Source organism: Puma concolor, chromosome B1 (genome assembly GCF_028749965.1).
Source record: "Puma concolor isolate L17-30 chromosome B1, mPumCon1.1.hap2, whole genome shotgun sequence".
Taxonomy (NCBI): Eukaryota; Metazoa; Chordata; class Mammalia; order Carnivora; family Felidae; genus Puma; species Puma concolor.
The window spans coordinates 52,325,180-52,348,625 of record NC_141670.1 but is presented as its reverse complement, the minus strand read 5'-3'; the positions used below and the strand labels follow the sequence as shown (position 1 = coordinate 52,348,625).

Sequence of the window (23,446 nt, the reverse complement as noted above, 5' to 3'; positions counted from 1 at the left end):
CACAGTACTGCTCTCCCCCCTGTTTTTCCTTCTACCGCATTGGCCACTCCTAAGTATGTTGCTGGCTCTTCCTCTTCCAGCCTTTTGAGCTCTGGAGCTCCTCAGCCCCAGGCCTTTTCTGTATTCTGAAAGGTGAGCTCTTTGATTCCATACCATACTTTGAATGGTCTAAGTTCTGAGAATTATCTGGTCCAGATCTGTCCTCTGAGCTTCAGGTTTGTAAATTCACCAGCCTGCTTGACATTTCTACTTGAGTGAGCATCTCAACTTTATAATTTTTGTTATAAAATTCTTGATACCCACCTTCCAGTCTTTTCCGTCTCAAGTTTTCCCCATTTTTGTAAATGGTCTTGCTTGGTTCCTCTACCTCTCTCACTTCTCGCATCGCCAGTCATTATTCCTCTCTACCCGGGGCCCCATCCTGGTCCACACACCATCACTGCCTGCCCTCTCAGCTGCTTCCCTCCCTCCTTTTCTTCCTCTGGGCCGTTTGCCAAACAATAGCCAGAATATCTTTTGAAATACAGAAATTAGATCATGGCATTCCCTTGCTTAAAAGTTCAGTGGCTTCCCATTGTTTTAAAAAATTAAATCCAAATTTCTACTGTAATTTCTAGGGTCCTGTGATGTCTAGCCCCTTTATTTTATCTTATTTTCTCTCTGTCCACTCACCTAGAGCCACCCTGGTTGCCTTTTAGTTTCTTCAGTACAGCAGCCTCTCTGAGACACCTTACAAATGAGTGTTGATTGATTTAGGGACTTGGGGTCTCCTTTCTCCACTCTCTCAGTGTTGTTTTGTAAAATTATGTAATGGAGAGAGCCATAGATTTGTAATATCTCCAATGGGATTCCATTAGTTTGGTAATAGTACTCTGATTTCGAGCATCACAAAAGGCATGTTCTGCATAGTGTGTACATGGGCCGTGAAATAGGTCTCAGGTTGAAGAGTTAGCATTCATTATTGTAAGTGCATCCTTGGTGTTACAGACATACTCTGTAAGAATCCATTAGACTGTGTCCTCTCTGAGGATAAGGATAGTGCCTCACTCCTGGATATTTCATAATTAGTCGAATAGTTGATGAAGGAAGAAAGATGTGATCTCTCTTTATACTTGATAAAAATACTAACTCTCTTTGTGCTTGACCTCCACAGGGTTTAGGGGCTCAGGAGCAAGGAGCCACAGATCATATTAAAGTTCAAGTTAAAAATAACCACCTGGGACTTGGAGCTACAATCAATAATGAAGTGAGCAACAGTGTGTTTGCTGGGGGTTTTCCTTGCATGATTGGCTTTTTTTGTAAATACACGTATTTCATCAATTGATGAGGTTTTAACTATGCACGTGTGTATCTTCCATGCTGTGGTTGACTAAAGAGCCCATAACTAAGCAGGCTTTTCGCCACACACCATGCCTTCACCTTGCCTTGTTGTCCTTATGGGATTCTTTACTTGATTATGTCTAAGAGATCTGAATTAGTTTTGTTCCTAAACTTTGAAAAAAATATTCTTTTTATAGAAATATTCATTTCAGTATAGAAAGGAATTTTTATCTTTATCTTTTTTCTAATATTTGCTTATACTATTAAAAGTTAGTGGCATTTAACTTCGGAGAGAAATTAAGTTTTTTCTGCAAGAAAGTGGTGACCTTTTCCTGTCCTTTTGTCTAATTTTTAATTTCATTTTTTAACATTTTTTTATTTTTGAGAGAGACCAAGTGTGGGCAGAAGAGGGGCAGAGAGACAGGGAGAGACAGTGTCCGAAGCAGGCTACAGGCTGTGAGCTGTCAGCACAGAGCCCCATGCCGGACTCGAACCCACAAACTGTGAGATCATGACTTGAGCCCAAGTCGAACATTTAACTGACTGAGCCAACCAGGCGCCTCCCTTTTGTCTGTTTCCGACTATTGGTATATAGCAGTTGAATTTATTCATGTTTCTCCTTAAATACTGGTGCTTTGAAAATATAACACCGTAATTAAAAATTAATGGCCTATTGTGCTTTTCTTTTTCAGTATTACTATAGTGTCTATGTTTTAAGTGTACAAGTATATATAAGTGTATAAGTATTCAGTATTACTATAGTGTCTGAGCTGAAAACTTTGTTCTTAAATTTTTACAGCCAACAGAATCTGATAGGAAATCTGGAGAACTACTTATTATTTTGGAGAACTACACCAAATTATTTTGATTTGATACACTGAGTAATGGACTAGAAATAGTAATTGCGCTGAGTGATAGACTAGAGCAGCTAAAATTTTTCGGGCTAACAGCTAAAATTTTAAACCACTAAAGAGTTTATATGAGGTTGGTTTTGAAGGTAGTTGTTAAAAGATGGATGTATAGATAAACTTAATTTTTAGGAGAAGCGTTGCCCAGTAAACCTATTTTTATTTTTTTTTATTTTTATTTAAAAAAAAATTTTTTTTTTAACATTTATTTAGTTTTGAGACAGAGAGAGACATAGCATGAACGGGGGAGGGGCAGAGAGAGAGGGAGACACAGAATCGGATGCAGGCTGCAGGCTCTGAGCCATCAGCCCAGAGCCCGACGCGGGGCTCGAACTCGCGGACCACGAGATCGTGACCTGAGCTGAAGTCGGACGCTTAACCGACTGAACCACCCAGGCGCCCCAGTAAACCTATTTTTAACATGCCTTAACCTTCAGCATTCTTAAAAAAGTGTGTATAAGGCAAATTTCTGCATTGATACTTGCTTCCCACTGGTTAGATTGTTTCGGAGATGCCCATTCCCTTTTAAAGTCAGATTATTTTTGCTACAATGAATATATTAGCACCACTTCATGAAGGTGCCGACTGAGGGAAATTGGAGTCTTTCTTACTCCTTCCTCAGTGTGGTTTTGTAAATTGGGGGTCAATGCAAGCATGTAGAATTGGGCAAAGTATTTTAAGTTCACATGAGCACAAAAGAGAGCCCTGAATTCTGTCACTGCTTTTTTCCTTTGACCCACATAATATTTCCATAATGAGGTAATGATTTTATTTTGCTTTATTTTAATATTTAGCATGCAGGTTGCCTTTTGATTATTTGATTATAAGTGGACTGTTGATAAGTTATCCACATTTGAAATCAGGACTCAGGCTTCAAATAAGCCCATTTTTAATACTGACACAGATAAATTATATTTTAAATTTATGTTATTTGTTCATTCAAATTTATGTCATAATATTTTGATGAAACATTTAAAGTTTCACATTAACCACTAGATTTCCTTGATTCCAAAATAAATCTATCTCAACTGGTGCAAGTAAACTGTAAGCTTACCTTTATTTGATTTTTTGGGTATTTTCAGGATAACTGGATTGCTCATCAGGATGATTTTAACCAGCTTCTGGCTGAGCTGAACACTTGCCATGGGCAAGAAACAGCAGGTAGGGGAAACCTTTGCTTTGTTGTCCATTGGATCTATAGAAGACACGTCTCAGTTTAAATTTTTTTACCAACTCTTTTTACTATAAGCATTATATATCTGAAAGTTAATTGACTGAAGTTATTACAGATAGGCATTTCTGTTTACATTTTAATGGTGCTCTCCCCATCAAAAGCAAACACTTTTTCCCAGTAACAGTTTGAGAATGGCAAGATAAATCTGTTCAGTTCACAATCTCAAATAGTAAAGTGACCTTTCTGGGGATCCTTGAGTGTGACTAAAAACATGTTTTTAAAATATAAAGCAAAAACAAATACGTATACAAAGCAAGAAATATCAAGTGGGACCACAAACCAGCAGCCAGCAAAGGCTTAGTAGAAAAGCCTTTTTTGTGTTGATACTACTTAGTGAAATTTGTTTTACCTTTGAATGTATATAAGAGATTCAAAATACTCAGGTAAAGTAAAATTTGTTACAAGGGGCTCAGTACTAGAAATTGTATACCTAAGGTATAGGAACTGGAAATGAAACAGTTGAATATTGGGCATTCCATATTAACAAAAAAATAGTACTGTTAAGGGGACATGGATGGTATAGTCCTCAGACTTTTGGGCCTTTGGTCTAATTTTAGAGTTTAAAGGAAGTTTTTTTTGTCACGTGGCTATTTGGAAAGCAAGGACATGATGTCAGCTAATTCTTGAAGAAATCTAGACTGTTAGTCTTTGGCAAACAGTTTTTTTAAAAGAATAGTGGTAAAATACACATAAGAAAATTAACCATTTAACCGTTTTTAAGTGTACAGATCAGGGACATTAGGTACATTCATACTGTTGTGCAACCATCACACCATCTATCCGTAAAACACTTCATCTCGTAAAACTGAAACGGTGTCCCCATTTCAATACTTACTCCCCATTCTTCTCTCTCTCAAGCCCTTGGTAGCCACCATTCTACTTTCTGTCTCTGAATTTGACTACTCTAGGTACCTCATATAAGTGGGATGATAAGGTATCTGTCCTTCTGTGTCCAGATCATTTCACTGAACAGAATGTCCATGTTATACCATTTCCAGGCATTCGGTTTTGTATCATTCCTTCCTTTTAAGGCTCAGTAGTGTTTCATTGTATGTACATATTTTGTATGTATGTATGTACATTGTATGTACATACAAAATGTACATACACATTTTGCTTATCATTCATTCATCCATCAGTGGACACTTGGGTCGTCTCATGGCAATTCTAAGTTTTTGAAGAACTGCCACAGTATTTTCCGTAATGGCTACACCATTTTACATTCACAACAGCACACATGACTTCCAGTTTCTCCATATGCTTGCCAACACTGGTTATTTTCTAGGTTTTTTGGTTTTTTTGATAGGAGACATCCTGATGGGTGTGAGGGGATATCTCATAGGCTTTTGATTTGCATTTCTCTAGTGATTAGTCATGTCTGACATCTTTTCATATACTTGTCTGTTTTTATGTCTTCTTTGGAAACACGTCTTCAATTCTTCAATTCCTTTGCCCCTTTCTGAATTGTTTTGTTGTTGTTGATGATGATGAGTTATATTCTGCAAACATTTGTGTAAGGAATTTCTTTCTGTTCCCTGTCATTATGTTTGGCATACACTGAACTGTCAAAAGATGTTTGTTAAATTGGAAGAGGAAAAACTTTGTGGAATTAAAAATCAACCAAGTTCAAACATTTATTGAGCTGTGTACTGAGTTAGACTTGAGGATATGTAGATGTATGAGACAGTCTCTGCTTAAGAGTTAGCTAGAGGATATGCTGGTAATTGGTAAAATTATAGGGCAAATTCAACTCTGGGAAGATTTATTGCAGTACTGCTTATAGGACTGAGCCCAAAAGCATGAAGGGAAAGGTGCTGTGTTTGTGTTTTCCCTAATTCCTTGTTAGAATCTATAACTTGGACAGTTTTCTTATCCATGGGATAACTATCAAAACTATCCTAATACTTCTGTATAAAAAGATATATGGTCCTAATAAAAAAGATGCCAGTTTGTTAGCCAGAGAAAAACATAAGGAAAATGTTTTGTGAAAACACCAACTGGACTGGTATCAGGAAATGCGGGATATATGCAGTAGTAAATCTCAAGGACATTTAACCCTTACTAATTATAAACAAAATTCAGGATTTTAGTTGAAATCAGTAGAACCACAGATATGAATGTAAACATCATCATCTAAGACTTGCAGGTTTTGACTGAAGAGTAATAGAGTGTCATGGTTTAGAGATGAACACTAAACCATGTGCCCAGATTGACAGCTCTACTTGTGTGACCTTGACCTTGAGTACATTACTGAACATCTCTGTACCTTGGTTTCCTTTTTGGTGAAATGCAGATAATAGTACCATCCTCAGAAGGTTGTTGTGAGAATTAGTTATATTAATATAACTAAAGCACGTTGAACACTGCCTAACCTATAGTAAGTACTCAATAAGTATTAGCTGCTATAATCTTTATGATTGTTGTTATTTGTAGAGATAGAACTCCATAGTAGAATATTTCCTCTTGATTACTTTTAGTAATTAGAATATAGTGCCACCAAGAAAGTGTGTTACTTTTCAGGTGGATAGATTTGGGCTCATTACTGAGACTGTTCCTAAGTGTCATTAATGAAATCAAAGGCAATAATGTGCTTTCTCCCCAGATTAAAAAAAAAAAAAAAAAAAAAGAATGCTCTTAAGATAATGAATATTATAAATAGCCTCACTTGTTGGCAGCTAGATATAAATAAAATTTGAAATCTTTGTATGACTGATGGATGATCTGCAATTATTATAAGGTAAAAAAAGATGAAAACCCATATATATGGCATGAGTTTGTAGGAAAATATAGAGAGGAAATACATGTGTGTGTGCTTGGGTATGCATCAGTGGTTTTCAACTGAGGGCAGTGTCTGGAGACATTTTTGTTTGTCACAACTGGAGGTGCTTCCGGTGACCGGTAGATAGAGGCCAGGGATGCTGTTTAATATCCTACAGTGCACAGGATAGCCCCCGATAACAAAGAATTATCTGGCCCCAAATATTAGTGGTGCTGAGGTGGATATACATAGAGTAGCTCCAGAATATCTATTCTGTATATATTTTATATGCATAAAATATCTGTGGAAAAATACGGAAGAAACTGGTAAGAGTGATTGCGTCTGGGAAGGGAGCTGAGTGGCTGGGAAACAGGGATGAGAGGAAATTGAGCTTGTGCTATAGTCCTTTTGTACGTTCATGGCTTTGTACCACGTGTGTTTTGTCCTACTCAAAAAATTGTTTAAAAATTAAGTTTAGAGGCGCCTGGGTGGCTCAGTCGGTTAGGCGTCCGACTTCAGCTCAGGTCACGATCTCGCGGTCCGTGAGTTCGAGCCCCGCGTCGGGCTCTAGGCTGATGGCTCAGAGCCTGGAGCCTGCTTCCAGTTCTGTGTCTCCCTCTCTCTCTGCCCCTCCCCCGTTCATGCTCTGTCTCTCTCTGTCTCAAAAATAAATAAACGTTAAAAAAAAAAAATTTTTTTTAAATAAAAAAAAAAATTAAGTTTAAAACTGTTTCTTGAGTCCATTTCCCTTATTTACGGCCACTTCTGATGCTTCTGCTCTCCTTTGCCACAGAACTCGAATTTTCTATGCAAATTGATTTCAGTTCTGTTCTCTCTTTTTAAAAACTTTTAACATGGATTGAGTCAGTCTCAGACAGTCTGTTTAGCTGCTCTGCCTCTCTTTCGCCTCTTCTAGACTTGGCAGACACTCACTGTGTGGGGTGGGGAACCCGAAACATCACACTCACTTCTCTGGATTTTCTTAGTCTTAACTGGGACTGTGTAATTCTCTGCTTTGCTCCACTATAATATCTTGGAGTCATTCCCCCCCTGCCCCCCAATATTTTGTTGCGGTTTTCTTAGTAAGAGAGACCATTGAAATGAGCCAGTTCACCATTACTGGAAGCAGGACTCTGGCTAGAATGTTTTTTTTTTTTTTAAATAAACCTTAGTGAGGTATAATTTACATATATACAGTGAACCCATTTTTGAGAGTACAGTTCCATGAGTTTTGACAAATGAATATACCTCTAATATATAATATCGTAATAACCATGATAAATTTTCATTATTATAAAAAATTATCTTGGGTCACTTCCGAGTCAGCCCCCTGCCACTCTCCCCCCACCCCTCACTTCATTCTCTGGCCCCATACAACCACTGATCTCTCTATATAGACTGGTTTTGTATTTTCTTTTCTGCCTGGCTTGTTTTTCTCAGCACAAGTCATCCATGTTGTGTTTTATCCGTGGAGATTTATCCATGTTGCATTTATCAGTAACTCATTTCATTCCTGAATAGTATGCCATTGTATGCGTATGCCATAATTGTTTATCTGTTCACCTGCTGATGGACATTTGGGTTGTTTCCAGTTTTTGCCTACTATACCCAGAGCTGCTGTGAACATTTCTGTGCACATCTTCGTATGGACATACGTTTTCATTTCAGCAAGAGCCCTGTGCTCCCTTTCTTGTGCTATGTCCAGAAATTGCCTCTTGACAGAAATCCAGGGCAGTCCTTGAGCTCACGTCCTTTGTTGCCCCTCTGTCAAGGATGACAGTCCTATGCTGCCTGTCATCAGTATCTCATGAGTTGTTTCATATCTTTTGTTTTCCCATTGTTTATAGTAGAGGGGCGTGCCCCATGGCAGTTACCTTTTGTGGGCAGAAGACAGGGAGTCTTCCTGCCGTCTCTTTTAAACCCATGTCAGTCAGACTTTGCCTCACTGCTCCACGGAATCTGCCCTTGCCAAAGTCACCAGTGACTTCCATGTTAGCAAATCCAGTGGGTATTTAAAAAAAATTTATTTTAGAGGGAGAGAGGGAGAAAGAATCTCAAGCAGGTTCCATGCCCAGCATGGAGCTTGACATGGGGCTTGATCTCAATGACTCTAAGATCATGACCTGAGCCAAAATCAGGAGTCGGACACCTTACTGACTGAGCCACCCAGGCATCCCTCCAGTGGGCACTTTTTAATCCTCATCTTACCTCGCCCGTGACATAGATGTTCACTGCTTCTTGAAGCACTCATTTTCCTTGGCTTCTCAGACCCCACCATCTCCTGGTTTTCTTCCTGCTTCACCGGCCACTCCTCCTTAATCTCTGTTGCATTTTTCTTATCCTGGGCTTATCATGTCTGGGGCCCAGCAGTTCAGTCCTAGGACTGCCTTCATCTGTTACCTACACCAATTGTTTATTACATCATGGCCGGATGTAACAACATGGCTGGGATGTTTAGTGACAATGACCAGATTGCTCGCTATGGTGTCACCCTCTCTCCTAAATTCCAGACTTGTATTGAACCCCCAACTCAGTATTCTTCATTTGGGGTGTCATCAGCTATCAACCTCTCACACTTAACGTGTTCAAACTCCAGTTCTGACTACTTCCCCACACCTACCCTCAGACGGTTTTATCCAATGTCTTTCCTGTTTCAGTTGATGTCAGTTCCATCCTTCTAGTTATTCAAGCTCAACACCTGTGTCCACTAGGAAATGTTGTTGGTTCTGCCTTCAGAATATATCCACACCCTGACTGCTTCCTGCCACCTGCACTATATCCAGTATGATCTGAGCAATCATTTTTTCTTGTCTAGATTTATAACAGCTTCTAAAGCTGGTTTTCTTGTCCATGGCACTACTGAAGTTTTAGCCTAGATAATTCTTTGCTGTGAGGCAGGTCCTGTGCAAATACAATGATTAAGCAGCATCCCTGGCCACTATCCACAAAATGCCACTGGCACCTCTCCCACCCGCCCAGTTGTGGCAACCACAGGTATCTGCACATATTGCCAGATGTCCTTTGAGCAAAATACCCCTGGTTGAGAGCACTGTTCTCAGTTGATCTTTCTTCATCCGTCCGTGGTCTCCTTCTGCATAACAGAGTGATTCTTTCAGAGTTTAAGTCTGTGCTATTCTGCTTTCCTGCTCAAAGCTCCCTGCCCCCCACCCCTGCCACTGTTTCCTCCTTTTCATTCAGAACAAAAGCCAAAGCCCTTTCAGTGGACTTGCAGCCATATATAATATGGACCTTTTCTCTTTCTGACCTCATCTCCTGCCACCCCTCTTCTTACTCATTCCATCCTAGTCACTGACCCCTGTGCCAGTTTGTGAATACATCAGGCATCCTCCTGCCTTAGGATTTTGCACTAGATGCTCTGTCTCTCTAGAACACTCTTCCCCCAGTTAGCTTCTATGCATTTTCTTAGCAAGGTCCACACTTACTGCCAGTTTAAAATTGCTTCTGTTTTTGGAAGCCAATTGGAAATTGGTAAGAAATAGCAGTATAAGGATATTATTTAGAAATATGAAGGAAGTAAAACCCAGGAGAACCAACTAAGAATGGAGAGAGATGGGGCAGGGAATTTGCTGTGTTGTTGTTTTTTTAGCTTTGTTGAGATACAATTCACATGGCATATAATTTACCTATTTATAATGTATAGTTCAATGGCTTTTAATATATTCACAGAGTTTTCACCAGAACCAATTTTAAAACATTTCATTACCCCTAAAAGAAACTCTACCCGGTGGCAGTCATCCCCCATGCCCCCCCTACCCACCCTGGGTAACTGCTGATTTACTTTCTGTCTCTAAAGATTTGCCTATTCTGTACATCTCATGTAAATGGAATCTTATAACATGTGGTCTTTTGTCACTGGTTTCCTTCACTGAGCATAACGTTTTCAAGGTTCATCTTTGTTGTAACACGTATCAGTACTTTATTCCTTTTTGTTGCCCAGTAATACTCCGTTGTAGAAATATACCATGGTGTATCCATTCATTAGTTAATGGGCATTTGTGTTTCTTCCACTTTTTGGTCTGTTATGAATAATGCAGCTGTGAACACTATCAGTTTTTCTGTGGCCTGTATTTTCATTTTTCTTGGGTATAGATGTAGAGTGAAATTGCTGGGTGGTATGGTTACTGTATGTTTAACTTGACTTGAGTAACCACCACCTTCTTTTCCAAAACAGCTACACTATTTGACATTCCCACCAGCAGTGTATGAGGATTTTAATTTCTCTTTATCTTTGCCAGCACTTGTTACTATCTGTCTTTCTTATTATAGCCATGCTAGTGCCTATAAAGTAACATCTACATGTGGTTTGATTTGCATGTCCATGTCGGCTAATGATGTTGACCATTTTTCATGTGATTATTGTCCATTTGTGTCTTCTTTGGAGAAATAGCTATTCAGGCCTTTGCCCAATGTTTAATCGGGTTGTGTGTCTTTATTCTTGTTTAGTAAACTTTTTAATATTTTCCAGTACCAGTCCCTTATCAGATACATGATTGTGAATATTTTCTCCAATTCTGTGGGTTGTCTTTTCACTTTCCTGATAGTATTGTTTGAAGACTAAGGATACAGAAATAGGTTAAAAAACTCATCCCATTGTCTGAAGAAACTTAAAATCTAGTGCAAAAGAAAGAAATGAAATAAATACCAAAATAATTTGATCCTCCAACTTTTTCAGTTCCTGAATAGTTGAGAGAGAGTAGCAAAGCTTTGGATGGTGAGGGTCTTCTTTGCAAATTTATCCTTATCTCTTTGTTTTCTAAGCTTTTTATTTCCTATCAGGTATCGCTAAGTTTGTATTACTGATGACTGTGGCTGGTTTCTAGCACACCTAGGCTTGGATACTAAGTGTGCTATTGGGTTGTTGTTTTTTTTTGTTTTTTTTTTTTAATGTTTATTTATTTTGAGAGAGAGCGTGCAAGCAGGGGAGAGGCAGAGAAAGAGAGAGAGAGATTCCTAAGGAGACTCTGCACTGTCAGCATGGAGCCTGATCCACAAACTGTGAGATCTGACTTGAGCCAAAATCACGAGATGGATGCTTAACCTACTGAGCCACCGAGGTGCCCCCTATTGGATGTAATGACAAAGTGGACACAGCTGAAGAAAGTCTAGAAAATAGACTAGAAAACAGCGACCCAGAATGCAGCTGTGAAAGAGGAAAAGCTGGGAAATATGAAACAGAAGTTTAAAGTGAGAAGACCAGCAGCACAAAGAAGAGAGAAAATGGGACAGAGGCAGTGTTTAAGGGGATAAGGGCTGAAGATGGTCTAGAATTAGTGATAAATCCACAGATTCAAAAAATTTAATGAATCCGAGCAGATTACATTTAAAGAAATCTTCACTTAGAAACATAATAGCAGATGTAACTGTGTAACAGTATAGCAGAACGCCATACACACACATACACACACACACACACACACACACACACACACACATTCACAGAGAGGAGACTCTTTTTTTTTTTTTTTTTAATTTTTTTTTTTTTCAACGTTTATTTATTTTTGGGACAGATAGAGACAGAGCATGAACGGGGGAGGGGCAGAGAGAGAGGGAGACACAGAATCGGAAACAGGCTCCAGGCTCTGAGCCATCAGCCCAGAGCCCGACGCGGGGCTCGAACTCACGGACCGCGAGATCGTGACCTGGCTGAAGTCGGACGCTTAACCGACTGCGCCACCCAGGCGCCCCGAGAGGAGACTCTTAATGCAGCCAGAGAAGATACACTGATTATCTGCAAAGAAGCAACGGTTATAAATGAAAGCAGAGTTCTTAACAGTGGAACCCAAAAGACATTGGAGTAATATATTGAGGGAAATATAACTGGCAACCTAGAATTTTACCCCCAGCAAATAAATTTTTCATGAAAGTGGATGGAGAAAGTTTTCAGATAAAGCTTTACCACCAGTAGGCCTTTGATAAAGGAAATTTTAAAGGATGTATTTCAGTCAGGAGGAAAGAATACTTATCATCTGCAGTATCCCCAAACTGGCGGTAACCCAACTGTCCATCAGCAAAAGACTGGATAAGTAAACTGCTATATGTTTGTAAATGCAAAGAAATGAAGTATGGTTACATGCAAGAGTAGAGAGCAGGAGTTGGTAAGCTTTTTCTATAGAGGGCCACATAGAAATAATTTGCAGAGCATAGGGTCTCTGTTACAACCACTCGACTATTGGACTGTAAAATCAGCAACAAACAGTATATAAACAAATGGATGTGACTGTGTTCTCCTTAAATGTTATTTACAAAAACAGGTGGCAGATCAGAGTTGGCCTGCAGGCTATTATTTATTCCCTGGTGTGGAAGAATCTCATTAACTTCATGTTGACAGAAAGAAATGAGACACAAAGATAATATCCAGTATGATTCCACTTGTATAAAAATTGAGAGGGCAGGTGAAAATCTGATATTTAGGTGCCATACTTGGGTGGTCAAGTTATTTTAAAATACAAAGAAGTGATTACTATGTTAAGACAATAGTGATTACTTTGGGGGAGAGGCAAGGAGTTGGCGTTGAGAAGGGGCTCACGGGGAACTTTTAGGGTGATATTAGTGTTCTGTTTTTTTTTTTTTCCTGGTTGGCAATTACATAGGTTATTTGTGAACATTATGTTATATGTACTTTCTGTGGCTGTTACTCTCCCACCCTCCCGAAAGTAAATGGTTCAAAACCAAAACCAAAAGCAAGAGGAAGAGTGATTATCACAAAACTGAGGATAATGATTACAATTAGGACAGTGGTTTTCAACTGGGCGTGATTTTGCCCCTCGTGGGACATGTGGCAATGTCTGGAGAGAATTTTGGTTTTCACAGCTGGGGAGATGTTAATTCTATCTAGTGGGTAGAGGCCAGACAGCTAAACATCCTACAGTGTACAGCACAGCCATGCCCCTCTGTCCCCGAACAAATAATTACTCATCCCAAAATGTCAGTAGCTCAGAGGTTGACGAACTCTATTCTAGGAGGAGGGGGATGCTTCTGGGTGCAAGCAGTGTTCTGTTTTCTAATCCAGGGAGTGGTGGTGGTGGTGGGATTTCTTTATAACTAACTGTATGGACTTCAGATGTTCCTATATATGATGATATGTGTCGCAATAAATCTAAAAATTACTTGGTCCCTTTCTGGTAGACTTAATTACTTGAGTAATTTATGTAATATTAAACCTGTAATGAAGGTTAACTGAGAGTAACGTGCAGCAGTTTCATTATCAGGGTATCAACTGTAAATGGCAGTCAGTTTTCCTACACACATTCAATGACGTGCTTAGGGTGTTAGATAGACTTGAGCTGACCTTGCATGACCATGGTCATGGAGGCAGAAGCTTTTGAGTCTGGGGCTTTTTTTCTTAGAGACATCCACACATTCTTGAAGAGGGAAAATGAGTTGACTTTGCACTTTGGTATCATAACTTCCTCCTTCATGTACTGAATTAGAGAAAACTTTGTAATTTCTTAGGTGATAGGGTTATCAAGAAATCATCAACTCCAAGATTCATAAAGAAAGGAGCTATGAGATTCATCTTTGTAGGTACTAAGAAAAGAAAGCAGAGTTTTCAGTTGTTTGCTTTTGAGATTTGACAGTGCTAGCTAGAAAGTTACTTTTTCTCTTTGATGGTATCGTGATTACTCTTTTCTGAGAAATGCCATCGTAGTTGCAAAAACCCTGGTTGGGGACAGATGTACTTTGTTCTATTGCTGATTGCTGAGGCTGGGCACAGTGTAGTTGGGCCTTTGTGATGTATTCCCAGAAGTGCAGTCAGTGAAATGTTTAAAGTGACCCAGGGGACCCTGTATTATTTGTCAGGAAGGTAGTGAGTGTGTAACAGCTTCCAAGTGGTAGTGCTTTGTCCTCATGCAGTCTGGCCCACAGGTTTATCTGTGCAGGCTGATTCTTTTGTGCATAAAGCAAGCAGAAGACAGCTGAAGAGTTCCTCATCTGTAGATTAAGTTCCACCTCAAGACCCGTAGAGGGTGCTGATAGCTCTGCAAATGGGACGGAGCAGCTCACTGCTTACTGTCCTGCCCAGTAGAAACCAGGCCTTGCTAACTGCCGCTCCCAATACTGAAAAGCCTTTAGAATCTTCCTGTGAGGGAAGACCTATCCAAGGAATGGACCTGGACAACTAATAGGTTATTTTTCTGCCATGTCATCCTTGGTAAATACAGTATCTTCATCCAAGTGAATTTTTGATCATATTACTTGTATTAAAGCTGAAAAGCAGATGACACAATAACCCAATAACATATTTTTCTACTATTATAATATTTTTAGTTCGTTAAGACTGTGTATCAATTCATACAGTATTGTTTTAACTAAGTAGAGATTCCATACTGTTCACTTCATAGAATGTCTTGCAAAGATTCTAGAAATAACCCTTATTTTCTTGTGGGACATAAAACTCGGTGTATTCTTCAGAATTTCATTTTTTGGAATTATTTTATTAATTAGTTCTCTCTACCAGACTCAACTCAGCTTTTCAGTGGACTTCATGGTTTTACGAAATGTTTGTTACTTCCAGCAGATATTTTGTCCCTTATGATTTTAAATATTTTTGAAAATAAACTGGGATGCCAAACACCTGTTTAGGACTGGGGTCTTCAAGTTTTTTTGCACTTTGAAAAACAGTATTCCCTGTCTCACATTTTTTTTTTAAGTTTATTTACTTCTTTTGAGAGAAAGTGAGTGAGCTGGAGACGGGCAGAGAGAGGGAGAGAGAGAATCCCAAGCAGGCTCCGTGCTGTCAACACAGAGCCCAGCACAGGGCTCGAACCCACGAACTGTGAGATCATGACCTGAGCCTAAATCAAGAGTTGGATGCTTAACCAACTGAGCCACACATGCACCCCCCCACCTCCGCCTCACATTTTTGAGAACACCATTTATAAGGTTTTTAATCATAGCTTTAAGTCATTGCAAAAAATATAATTTCTGGCCTATTGGGAAATGCTAGCATTTTAAAAGAATACCATTATGTTGTTAAATGTACCCAGCAGATGCTATATATCAGTACAATTTGATATTCATTGCCACATATTTATAAATACACCAGCAAGTCTTTTAGTAGTCAAAAATGTTATATTTCATTGTTCCTTTTCCTCTGAAATAATGTTTCCATTGCACATACCCCATAGTATTTTATGTTTATATGTTTCTTTTTGTTTAAACTTTTTAAAATTCATTATCCTATTCTATTTCTCTGCCACAAAACAAATACATATAAATACACCATTCCTGGGAAAGACTGCTCCTGTGTAAATCAGCCCCCAAAAGTCTCTGTTCCTAGAGTGGGATTTGCCACCATACCTCTCCAAAAAGACAGAGAGAGAGGAAAGAATTTGAGCAATTCAAGGTTGCTTTATTTCTAGTAACCCCAAGATTTTAAGTGTAAATATTTTTCTTTGGATGAAGTTGTCATTGTATCAGTAGATGGCAATGAATAAAACTGGGAAATATATTACAAATTTTGAAAATAATTATAATAGTGCAGTCTTCCTGGAAGTGCGTCTCTTGATGAGATAGATAGATTGGTGCGGGGAGGGGGCTGCTTTTGCTGCTTTGATTAAAAGATGCTTCCCAGTCCTTTGGTTTGTGCCTTGTTTATATCCTTGCTGAGAGGAGAGTTGTGCCCCTCTTGTAAAGTGAGGGAAGGACCCATGGGAGAAGTGGAGAAGGAGAGCCACATTGCTGCATCCGCTCATAGAGCAGTGTGGGGAAAAAGCTAGGGACTGATTCCCCTGGGATCTGTCCGTGCTCCATGTACTGTGGGAAGCCTGTGTCCTCGGCAGGTGAGAAGCTCTCCCGGTGAGGCTTAGTGTCCTCTGAAGTGCAAGAGCAGCTCTGATGGGGACATGGTGAAATGGGTAAGAATGTGGACTGTCACTCATCTCTGCCTAGGTTTGAATCCCTTCATAGCCACCTCATAGATGTGCCTCGTTTAATCCCTCTGTGCCTCAGTATCCTGTGAAGTACAGTTAGTCATCATGGCCCCTCCTTTGTAGGACATGCATAGAAAGCTCTGGAGTCCAGGGTCTTGTGCCTCATAAACCTTCAGTTGATCATAACTACTTATCTAAGCTCAGAACTTACTAAGTGACTTGTGTTTGGAACATCAAAATTGAGAATATTACGTACCCTAAGAAGTGTTTGACCTCCAAAAGACAAGAAAAATTCACTTGTGGGATGTCTGAAAAAAAACCCAAGCTGTTTGTGAGAAGTGGCTGCAGGAGAAAATGTTTTGGGTTGCTGATATGATTAACCCATGCTAAGCATACTCTGAAACCTTGAGATATCTATACACCCTTTGGAGCCTTACTATGTAATTCACACTTTGTTTTTAAAATTGCTGATTTCTAGGAGGGATTACAGCTAACTCCTATAACATAGTCAGTGGACATGTGCTGGTTTTGCTCCAGTACTAAGGCAAAATTTTCCTTTCCCCCACTTTCTCTAACCTCATTATCTGTATTTCTTTATGGAAAATTCAGGCTCTTTTCTACCTGTGGTGTTCTGTTTCTGTTGTACTCTGCTGCCTGACCCTGACACATAGATAAAGGTGAGGGAATACGGGGAGCTAGTTAACTAATTGAGTATAACTGACTCTAACCCCAGTTGTACTTGCTCTGACATTTTAGGCAAGGTACTTTCTGGCTCACATTTTCCTTTTTTATCAAAAGAATAAACCTGAGTTTCTTCCTCAATTTGTTTGTGTTTTTGTTTTGTCCTTAAGGTAAGTCTCTAGTGAAATCTGGTATTTGAGGCTATGGCTCAGTGCTAGCTCTGCTCCTTCACACTCTGATTGTCATCTCTGATCTGGTTTTTGATTATCATTTAACCTCTTACCTTTATTCAATTTTTAAAAGAATTTTTTATTTTGAAACAATTATAAACATATAGAAAATTGCAAAAATAGTACTACAAAGAGTCCTAAGTATCATTCACCCACTTTTTCCCAGGGGTGACATCTAATATAACAACAGCGTAACATTGAAACCAGGAAATTGACACTTGTGTGGACTGTTAATCAGACCATAGACCTTATTAAGTTTTCATCATTTTTTTAGCCTTCATTTGTGCGCGCATGTGTGTGTGTATGTGTGTATGTGTAAGTTGTGTGGAATTTTATCATGTGTATAAATTCATGTAATCATCACCAAGTTAAGATACAGGATTGTCTCATTACCGCAGAAGAGCTGCCTCATGCTGCCTTTTTGCATGCACACCCACCTTCCACCCCTCCATCCTCCAGCACTCCCCATTCATCCCTGACCCCTGGAAACCATGAATGTGTTCTCTGGCTCTATAGTTTTGTCATTTTGACAACGTTCTCTAAATGGAACATATAGTGTGTAGGTCCACCTTTTTCACAGGCACAATGAGGTTGTTGCATGTATCCATAGCTTGATTCCTTTTTATTGCCGAGTCGCATTTCAGCGTAAAGATGTACCAGAATTTGCTTAGCCATTCGCCCATTGAAGGAATTTTGGGTTATTTCCAGTATTTTACTATCATAAATAAGACTGTTATAACATTCGTTTGTAGGCTTTTGTGTGAACACAAGCTTTCATTTCTCTTCCTTGAGGATTTTATAAATTTCATGTGAATAGCCTTGCCTGATCCACAGTACACAGTTTAAGGAGAGTGTTTCTAATCCTATGAGTAGAGCTCAGTATTAAATAATAGGGCTTCTAAAGATTTTATTTAAAAAAGACCATGTCATGGTAAGAGAATGAATGAGGGGATGGGTTTCAGAGAGTTTAATGCTTTTCTTTCTTTCTTTTTTTTTTTTTAAAGACTCCTCAGACAACAAAGAAAAGAAAACTTTCAGCCTTGAAGAAAAGTCCAAGATCTCCAAAAACCGTGTTCATTATATGAAATTCACAAAAGGTAAAATTAAGCATTTCTTTATTTGTTGTTGAAATCCCCATGTTCATACCAGGTTTCTTAAAGCATTTTTAGCTCTCTCCAACATTACTTCTTGTTTTATGTGCAGAATGGACAAGTATGGGTGGCCTGCCTGGCTTGATGTACAGCAGTGCTAAAGTTTCAGCATTTATTGTGAGTCACCTGGAGATCTTGTTAAATTGCAGATCCGTTAGCTCTGAGGTAGGGCCCCACATTCGGTTTTAGATTACATGCAAGTCCTTTGGCAAAGCTGGAAGCAGAAGTCAACTTGCTATGTAAAAGAGAAAAGTGACTTTACGTCACTAAGTCAGAAAATAATTTTAATTTATTGCTCAGCATTTTTACTTACAATTTCTAGTTTTTGAAGTTTAATGTTGGTATTGAATAACTCTTAAATTATTCCAATTTACAGAATTGTGTTCTATCTTGAGATCTCCAGTATGAGAAATCTCCCTCCTAAACTGATTTATATTATTTCACACCATTTCTTCATTGAATGGAGTGTTAACTTAGGCATTCCATGGTCATGGCAAAGTAGCATTAGAAAACACATTTGAGAACTAGGTAGTGAATCCCATCTTCTTCCATCACCGCCTCCCTACTCCCTTCCCAGTAAACGCTGCCAATTACAAGTGCAGTTGTCCTGTGTAACCACCAGGTGGCAGTCTTGTATTGGTAAGAAACAATTTAACTTGAACTCCATTCCCCCAGATGTTTTCCCATAGAATAATATTATGCATTAAGTACACTTTCCAGGCACAAAAGCTTATTTGTTACATACTATACTTCAAGTATAAATGTGATGATAATCCTGTTGTGCTATCTAGTCACCATACGATGGCCTTTCTATGGGAGATGGGATGCACCTTTCTATCTTTGTATGCCAGGAAGCACACATCTCTTTGGTTTAGTCTAGTTGGCATGATTGAGAATTCCCTAATTCCTAGAACTTGCCTCAGCAGCAGTAGGAGCTGGAATTCCCATTCCTCTTGGCAATTAATGGTTCTCACTTGGGTCAAAACCCCAAAGGTTTGGGTTTGGTTTTGGTTTAAGTGAGAGCCCGTGGCAGAGTTTAATGGAGTCGGGAGCTGAATAGCTTCGGGAACATGTACAAAGAGAAACAGGCACTTCCCCTTTCCCTCTTCCAGCTGCTGTGGTTTGTATGGCTCTTCATGTCTTCCCCTCTTCTTTCAGTTTAGAACCTTCTTTGTTGTTGTCCTCTATGGTTTCTGATTGGGGTTTCTCTCCACTTCACTTCTGTTCTGGAACAAGAACAGTCCCTGTTACCTCCTCAGTCTTTCTGAGAAGAGGCTAAATCGCCACTTTATAACCAGTCGTTAAATATCCCTCCTTTTTTCATTATAACCTATAGGAAAAAAGAGACATATCACAGAAAGATGCTGAGCAAATTCATGAAAAGTGGCCTGTAACTTTTTAGATGGCATGTCAGCCTTTGAAGCTTTCACTTTTGCAAATCTAGTTTTCCTTTAGTATCTAACTACATGCATGATTTCACCCGAAGTGTTTGCTGAAGCTGGGATAAACCTCTTTAATCTGCTTTAATCTAATGGATGCTGGGAGTATCTGCTTTCTATTTCTAGTTAAGCCACTTCCTTGCCAGGTGACCCTGTCGGCCTGCATGATGTGTTGTGCCTTCGTTTTCTCTGAATGAGGTTTGCTGATTTATTAGCCTTGCCTGGGGAGAAAGAGGGCATTGGTATACAGGGAAAAGATATATTCTTTCAAGATATATTGTCAGAAAGGAAGCAGAGATTGAGTGGGAAGATACAGGAAATGCGGATTGAGAGTAAGTGGAAAAGGTGGGAAAAGGAGGCAGAAATCCAGGTGGTGAAGAAAAATATATTTACTACCCATCTTAACAATCCACAGTGAAAGCAGGTTCTAAAGTTCTTTCATTTAATAAATCTTTTCTTGTAGAACAATTGTTGTCCCTGGTTACGAATGATAAACCCTCAGTTTTCTCTAAGGTGGATGTTCTTTTTTTTTTTTTTTTCAATATATGAAATTTATTGTCAAATTGTTTCCATACAACACCCAGTGCTCATTCCAAAAGATGCCCTCCTCAATACCCATCACCCACCCTCCCCTCCCTCCCACCATCCCCCCCCCAACCCCCCCATCAACCTCAGTTTGTTCTCAGTTTTTAAGAGTCTCTTATGCTTTGGCTCTCTCCCACTCTAACCTCTTTTTTTTTCTCCTACCCCTCCCCCATAGGTTTCTGTTAAGTTTCTCAGGATCCACATAAGAGTGAAAACATATGGTATCTGTCTTTCTCTGTATGGCTTTTTTCACTTAGCATAACACTCTAAGGTGGATGTTCTTAGATCAACAGGAAACTTGGGTTCTGCCATTAGTCTCTCACATCACTTAAGCACTTACCTTCTTTCAGACTCAGTTTCCTGTCTTAAAAATAAGGAAAGATTTCAGGGGTGCCTGAGTGGCTCAGTTGGTTAAGCGTCTGACTCTTGATCTCAGCTCAGGTCTTGATCTCAAGGTTGTGTGTTTGGGCCCCATATTGGGCTCCATGCTAGGCGTGAAGCCTATTGAAAAATAAGTAGGTAAAATGAGGAAAGATTTCTCAGTCATTATAAAGTTCTAAAGTAGGTTCCATTTTATGACTTTTCAGATATGACCCATGTTATGGAACTTTTGATTGTTCAGCATATTAAATGATAATCATTTTAGCCTGCGGGTATGCCCCGCAGTAACTAATTTGCTTATTTGATGAGGGTGATTCATGTTGTAACTCCCATGTGTGGTCCAGAGACCAAATCATGGGAAAATGGCATTTTACATAGCTTGGTTTGAAGAGTGAAGATAAAAATTTGACTTCAGTGAGATTCCAGTAGTGAATAGCACTGTAAAATATACTGTTGCCTAAATACTGGCTATATCATTCTAGTTCTAATACATAATTATTCCTTTTTCTGGTCCCAAATTTCTGCTTTTATTTTGAAACAATTTATTATATAACTTAAAAGTTAATTTCATCTGTATTTGTTTAACAAGCCTAACTTCAGTGCAGTTTCTTTTAATTTGAAAAATGTTTGTTGAGGCCTCATCTACAGAGAGGAAAAGATAGGGAGAATGTGAAATTCTACAAAACCATTTTTGAAGTGTTTAGTATATGCAGTGGGAAGTTATCAAGAGAACGCTGGTTCTCCCGCCCCACCCCCCCCCCACCCCCCACTGCCCCGCATCGTGTGGTGGCTAGAAGAAAGGTCGCACGAACTGAAGCTGTGCAGCTTCACCCTAGTAATAGTACTCAGCCTTCTTATTCCTGTGACAGTTTGCAGTATTTGCTTCTTAAACAAGGAAACTGTGCGGACAGCACAGGTCCTGGTAGCCAGCTTGCTAGCCTGGACACACCAGACTGTAGGACTGCTGGCGTGGTGACCTCCTCCCCACATCGGACTCTGCTGGTGACGGGCATCCAGTTTCCTCTTCTGATTCTTTTGCCATTTAAATATAAAATAGCACCATGGCAGGCTTTTACAGAATCCTGACTGTCTTATTGGTTGTGAGGGTCTCACTTCTTTTCATTCCCTACTCTGTTTCCTTCAGTTTTCCTGGTTTTCTGACATCATCCTCTCAGTGACGTTGCCATAATCTTTGGTCGTAGGATTATTATCGGTCCCATGTATTTTCATTAAAAACAGAAATCAGAATGCAGTGTTTCATCCTTTATTGGGGAACGCAAATGAAATTTCTAAGCAAATGAAGCTTCCTACATACACCTGCAGTGGTTTTTTTGTTTGTTTTTTGGGTTTTTTTAAATTTTAACAAACGTATTTCTCAGACCTGCATTTCCTTGCCCTCGCCCCTTTACTCTGAGTAGAAAACTCAGGGTTTTTTTTAAGTCTTTGTTACAATACAGTGCTGTAATACATTTTTTTCCTTAGAACTTGTTGGGTTCTATATGACTTTTACCCTTAAAGTAAGAGTCTCCAAATCTCTGTGATTCTTCAATTCTTATGTTTGTTTTTTGTAGTTTCATTTGCTTCCCTTGTGGACTCCTTGGTGTTGTAAAGTGTATCTGACTATAGTGGTAACTTCTCTCCTTTCCAAATTGCCACTTGGATAGACTGGAAAACCTAATAATCATGATTACTAGAAAAACAGCTAAAAAGATCATAAAGTACTCTTTTCTGAAAGTACTTGTTTATCCTTTTATGGACTTAAGTTCTATCAGCTTGGCTACTGGAAGCTGTTTTTCCTGGTTCTCAAAATGTTATGGCCAATTGAAGACTAATAGATAGATGACCCAAATTCAGACAGAGAACACATATTTCCTTTTAGTTTTTGATTGTCATTTTCTCTAACATCTAAGTTTATCAACAGTATTTGTTTTGATTTAACCTTAATTCAAAACTGAGACCAGTAAGCTTTCAAACTCAGTTTTAATATATTTACCTGATTCCAAAATGGCCATAATTTTGTAACGTTGATAAACTTTTCACCCAAGACCATTGACTAATAACTATTTCAGTATTGCTTCCATCTTCACATTTTGATCTATTTTTAAGTCCCTTTCCATTGGTCTCTGACTCTTAATTCTTCTCTGTGTTTTGTTTTCCAGATCAAATCCAGAGCAAGGCCTGTAACAATCCTGGTTTCCACATTTACTTAAGTGAACTTTCTAAAGGATAAAAATTTCTGATACAAGAACCCATCACCAAAACCTTAGAAACACTTGCACCTTCATTGGTACAGCTTACTGTCTCTCCCAGCTTGGCAGTTTTCCCTTTGATGTTTAGATTTGTTTTCAATCTCTGCGTGTTCATAGTTTGACATCCTGTTTTAGAATTGTGATCTTGCATGTACCCTGCCTTCTTTAATCCCTTCAGCATTCCTTTTAGTTGAATTGCTATAAAAGAGATCTTAATTTGCATTTCTTTTAGGGTTTCTGTTCCATTCCAGAAGATAGGTTGGGGATAGACGGCGAATACATATTTTGAACTAAGTATAACTCCTTTTTCTGAAATAGAAGCTGCCACCCTGAATGTGCTCTGCCATGCAAAATGGGTTATGCTGATGACAAAGCTAAGAATAGATCTCTAGACCTCCTCCTGAGGGTTTGTCCACTTCTCCCCACCATGAGCAGTGTTATTCCCCACTTTTCTGGTTCATTTTCTGAGTTCTTGTCTGGGATATGCTTCATTTTGTTCTTAAGTAGGTTTCCTATGGGGTCTGTTGTATGGGTCTGCTTAATAATCAGAACCAGGAGGGCTTTGTTTCTAGCTCAGGAAGAAAGGAGAGAGTAACACAGAGCCATGAAGGAACATG

The 23,446-nt window shown here is 39.1% G+C and overlaps 1 protein-coding gene and 1 long non-coding RNA gene across 6 annotated transcripts in view; one reads left to right on the top strand and one right to left on the bottom strand.

Moving 5' to 3' along the window:
* The window catches only part of LOC147581635 (uncharacterized), a 56,101-nt gene extending 52,682 nt beyond the window's left edge, over window positions 1–3,419 (bottom strand). Inside the window, exon 1 of the long non-coding RNA XR_015250107.1 lies at window positions 3,283–3,419. This is a non-coding gene — a long non-coding RNA (uncharacterized LOC147581635). The remainder of the gene's footprint in view (window positions 1–3,282) is intronic.
* PINX1 (PIN2 (TERF1) interacting telomerase inhibitor 1) overlaps window positions 1–23,446 on the top strand; it is an 89,356-nt gene that overhangs the window by 7,210 nt on the left and 58,700 nt on the right. For 4 of the 5 annotated variants that reach the window (XM_086703814.1, XM_086703816.1, XM_086703817.1 and 1 more), the window contains 3 exons: window positions 1,154–1,246; window positions 3,311–3,389; window positions 18,029–18,121. In XM_086703814.1, coding sequence (XP_086559940.1) covers window positions 1,154–1,246; window positions 3,311–3,389; window positions 18,029–18,121 — 265 coding nt within the window. Of the gene's footprint in view, window positions 1–1,153; window positions 1,247–3,310; window positions 3,390–18,028; window positions 18,122–18,227; window positions 18,293–23,446 lie in introns of all 5 variants that reach the window. The other variant, XM_086703815.1, reaches the window with a different exon arrangement.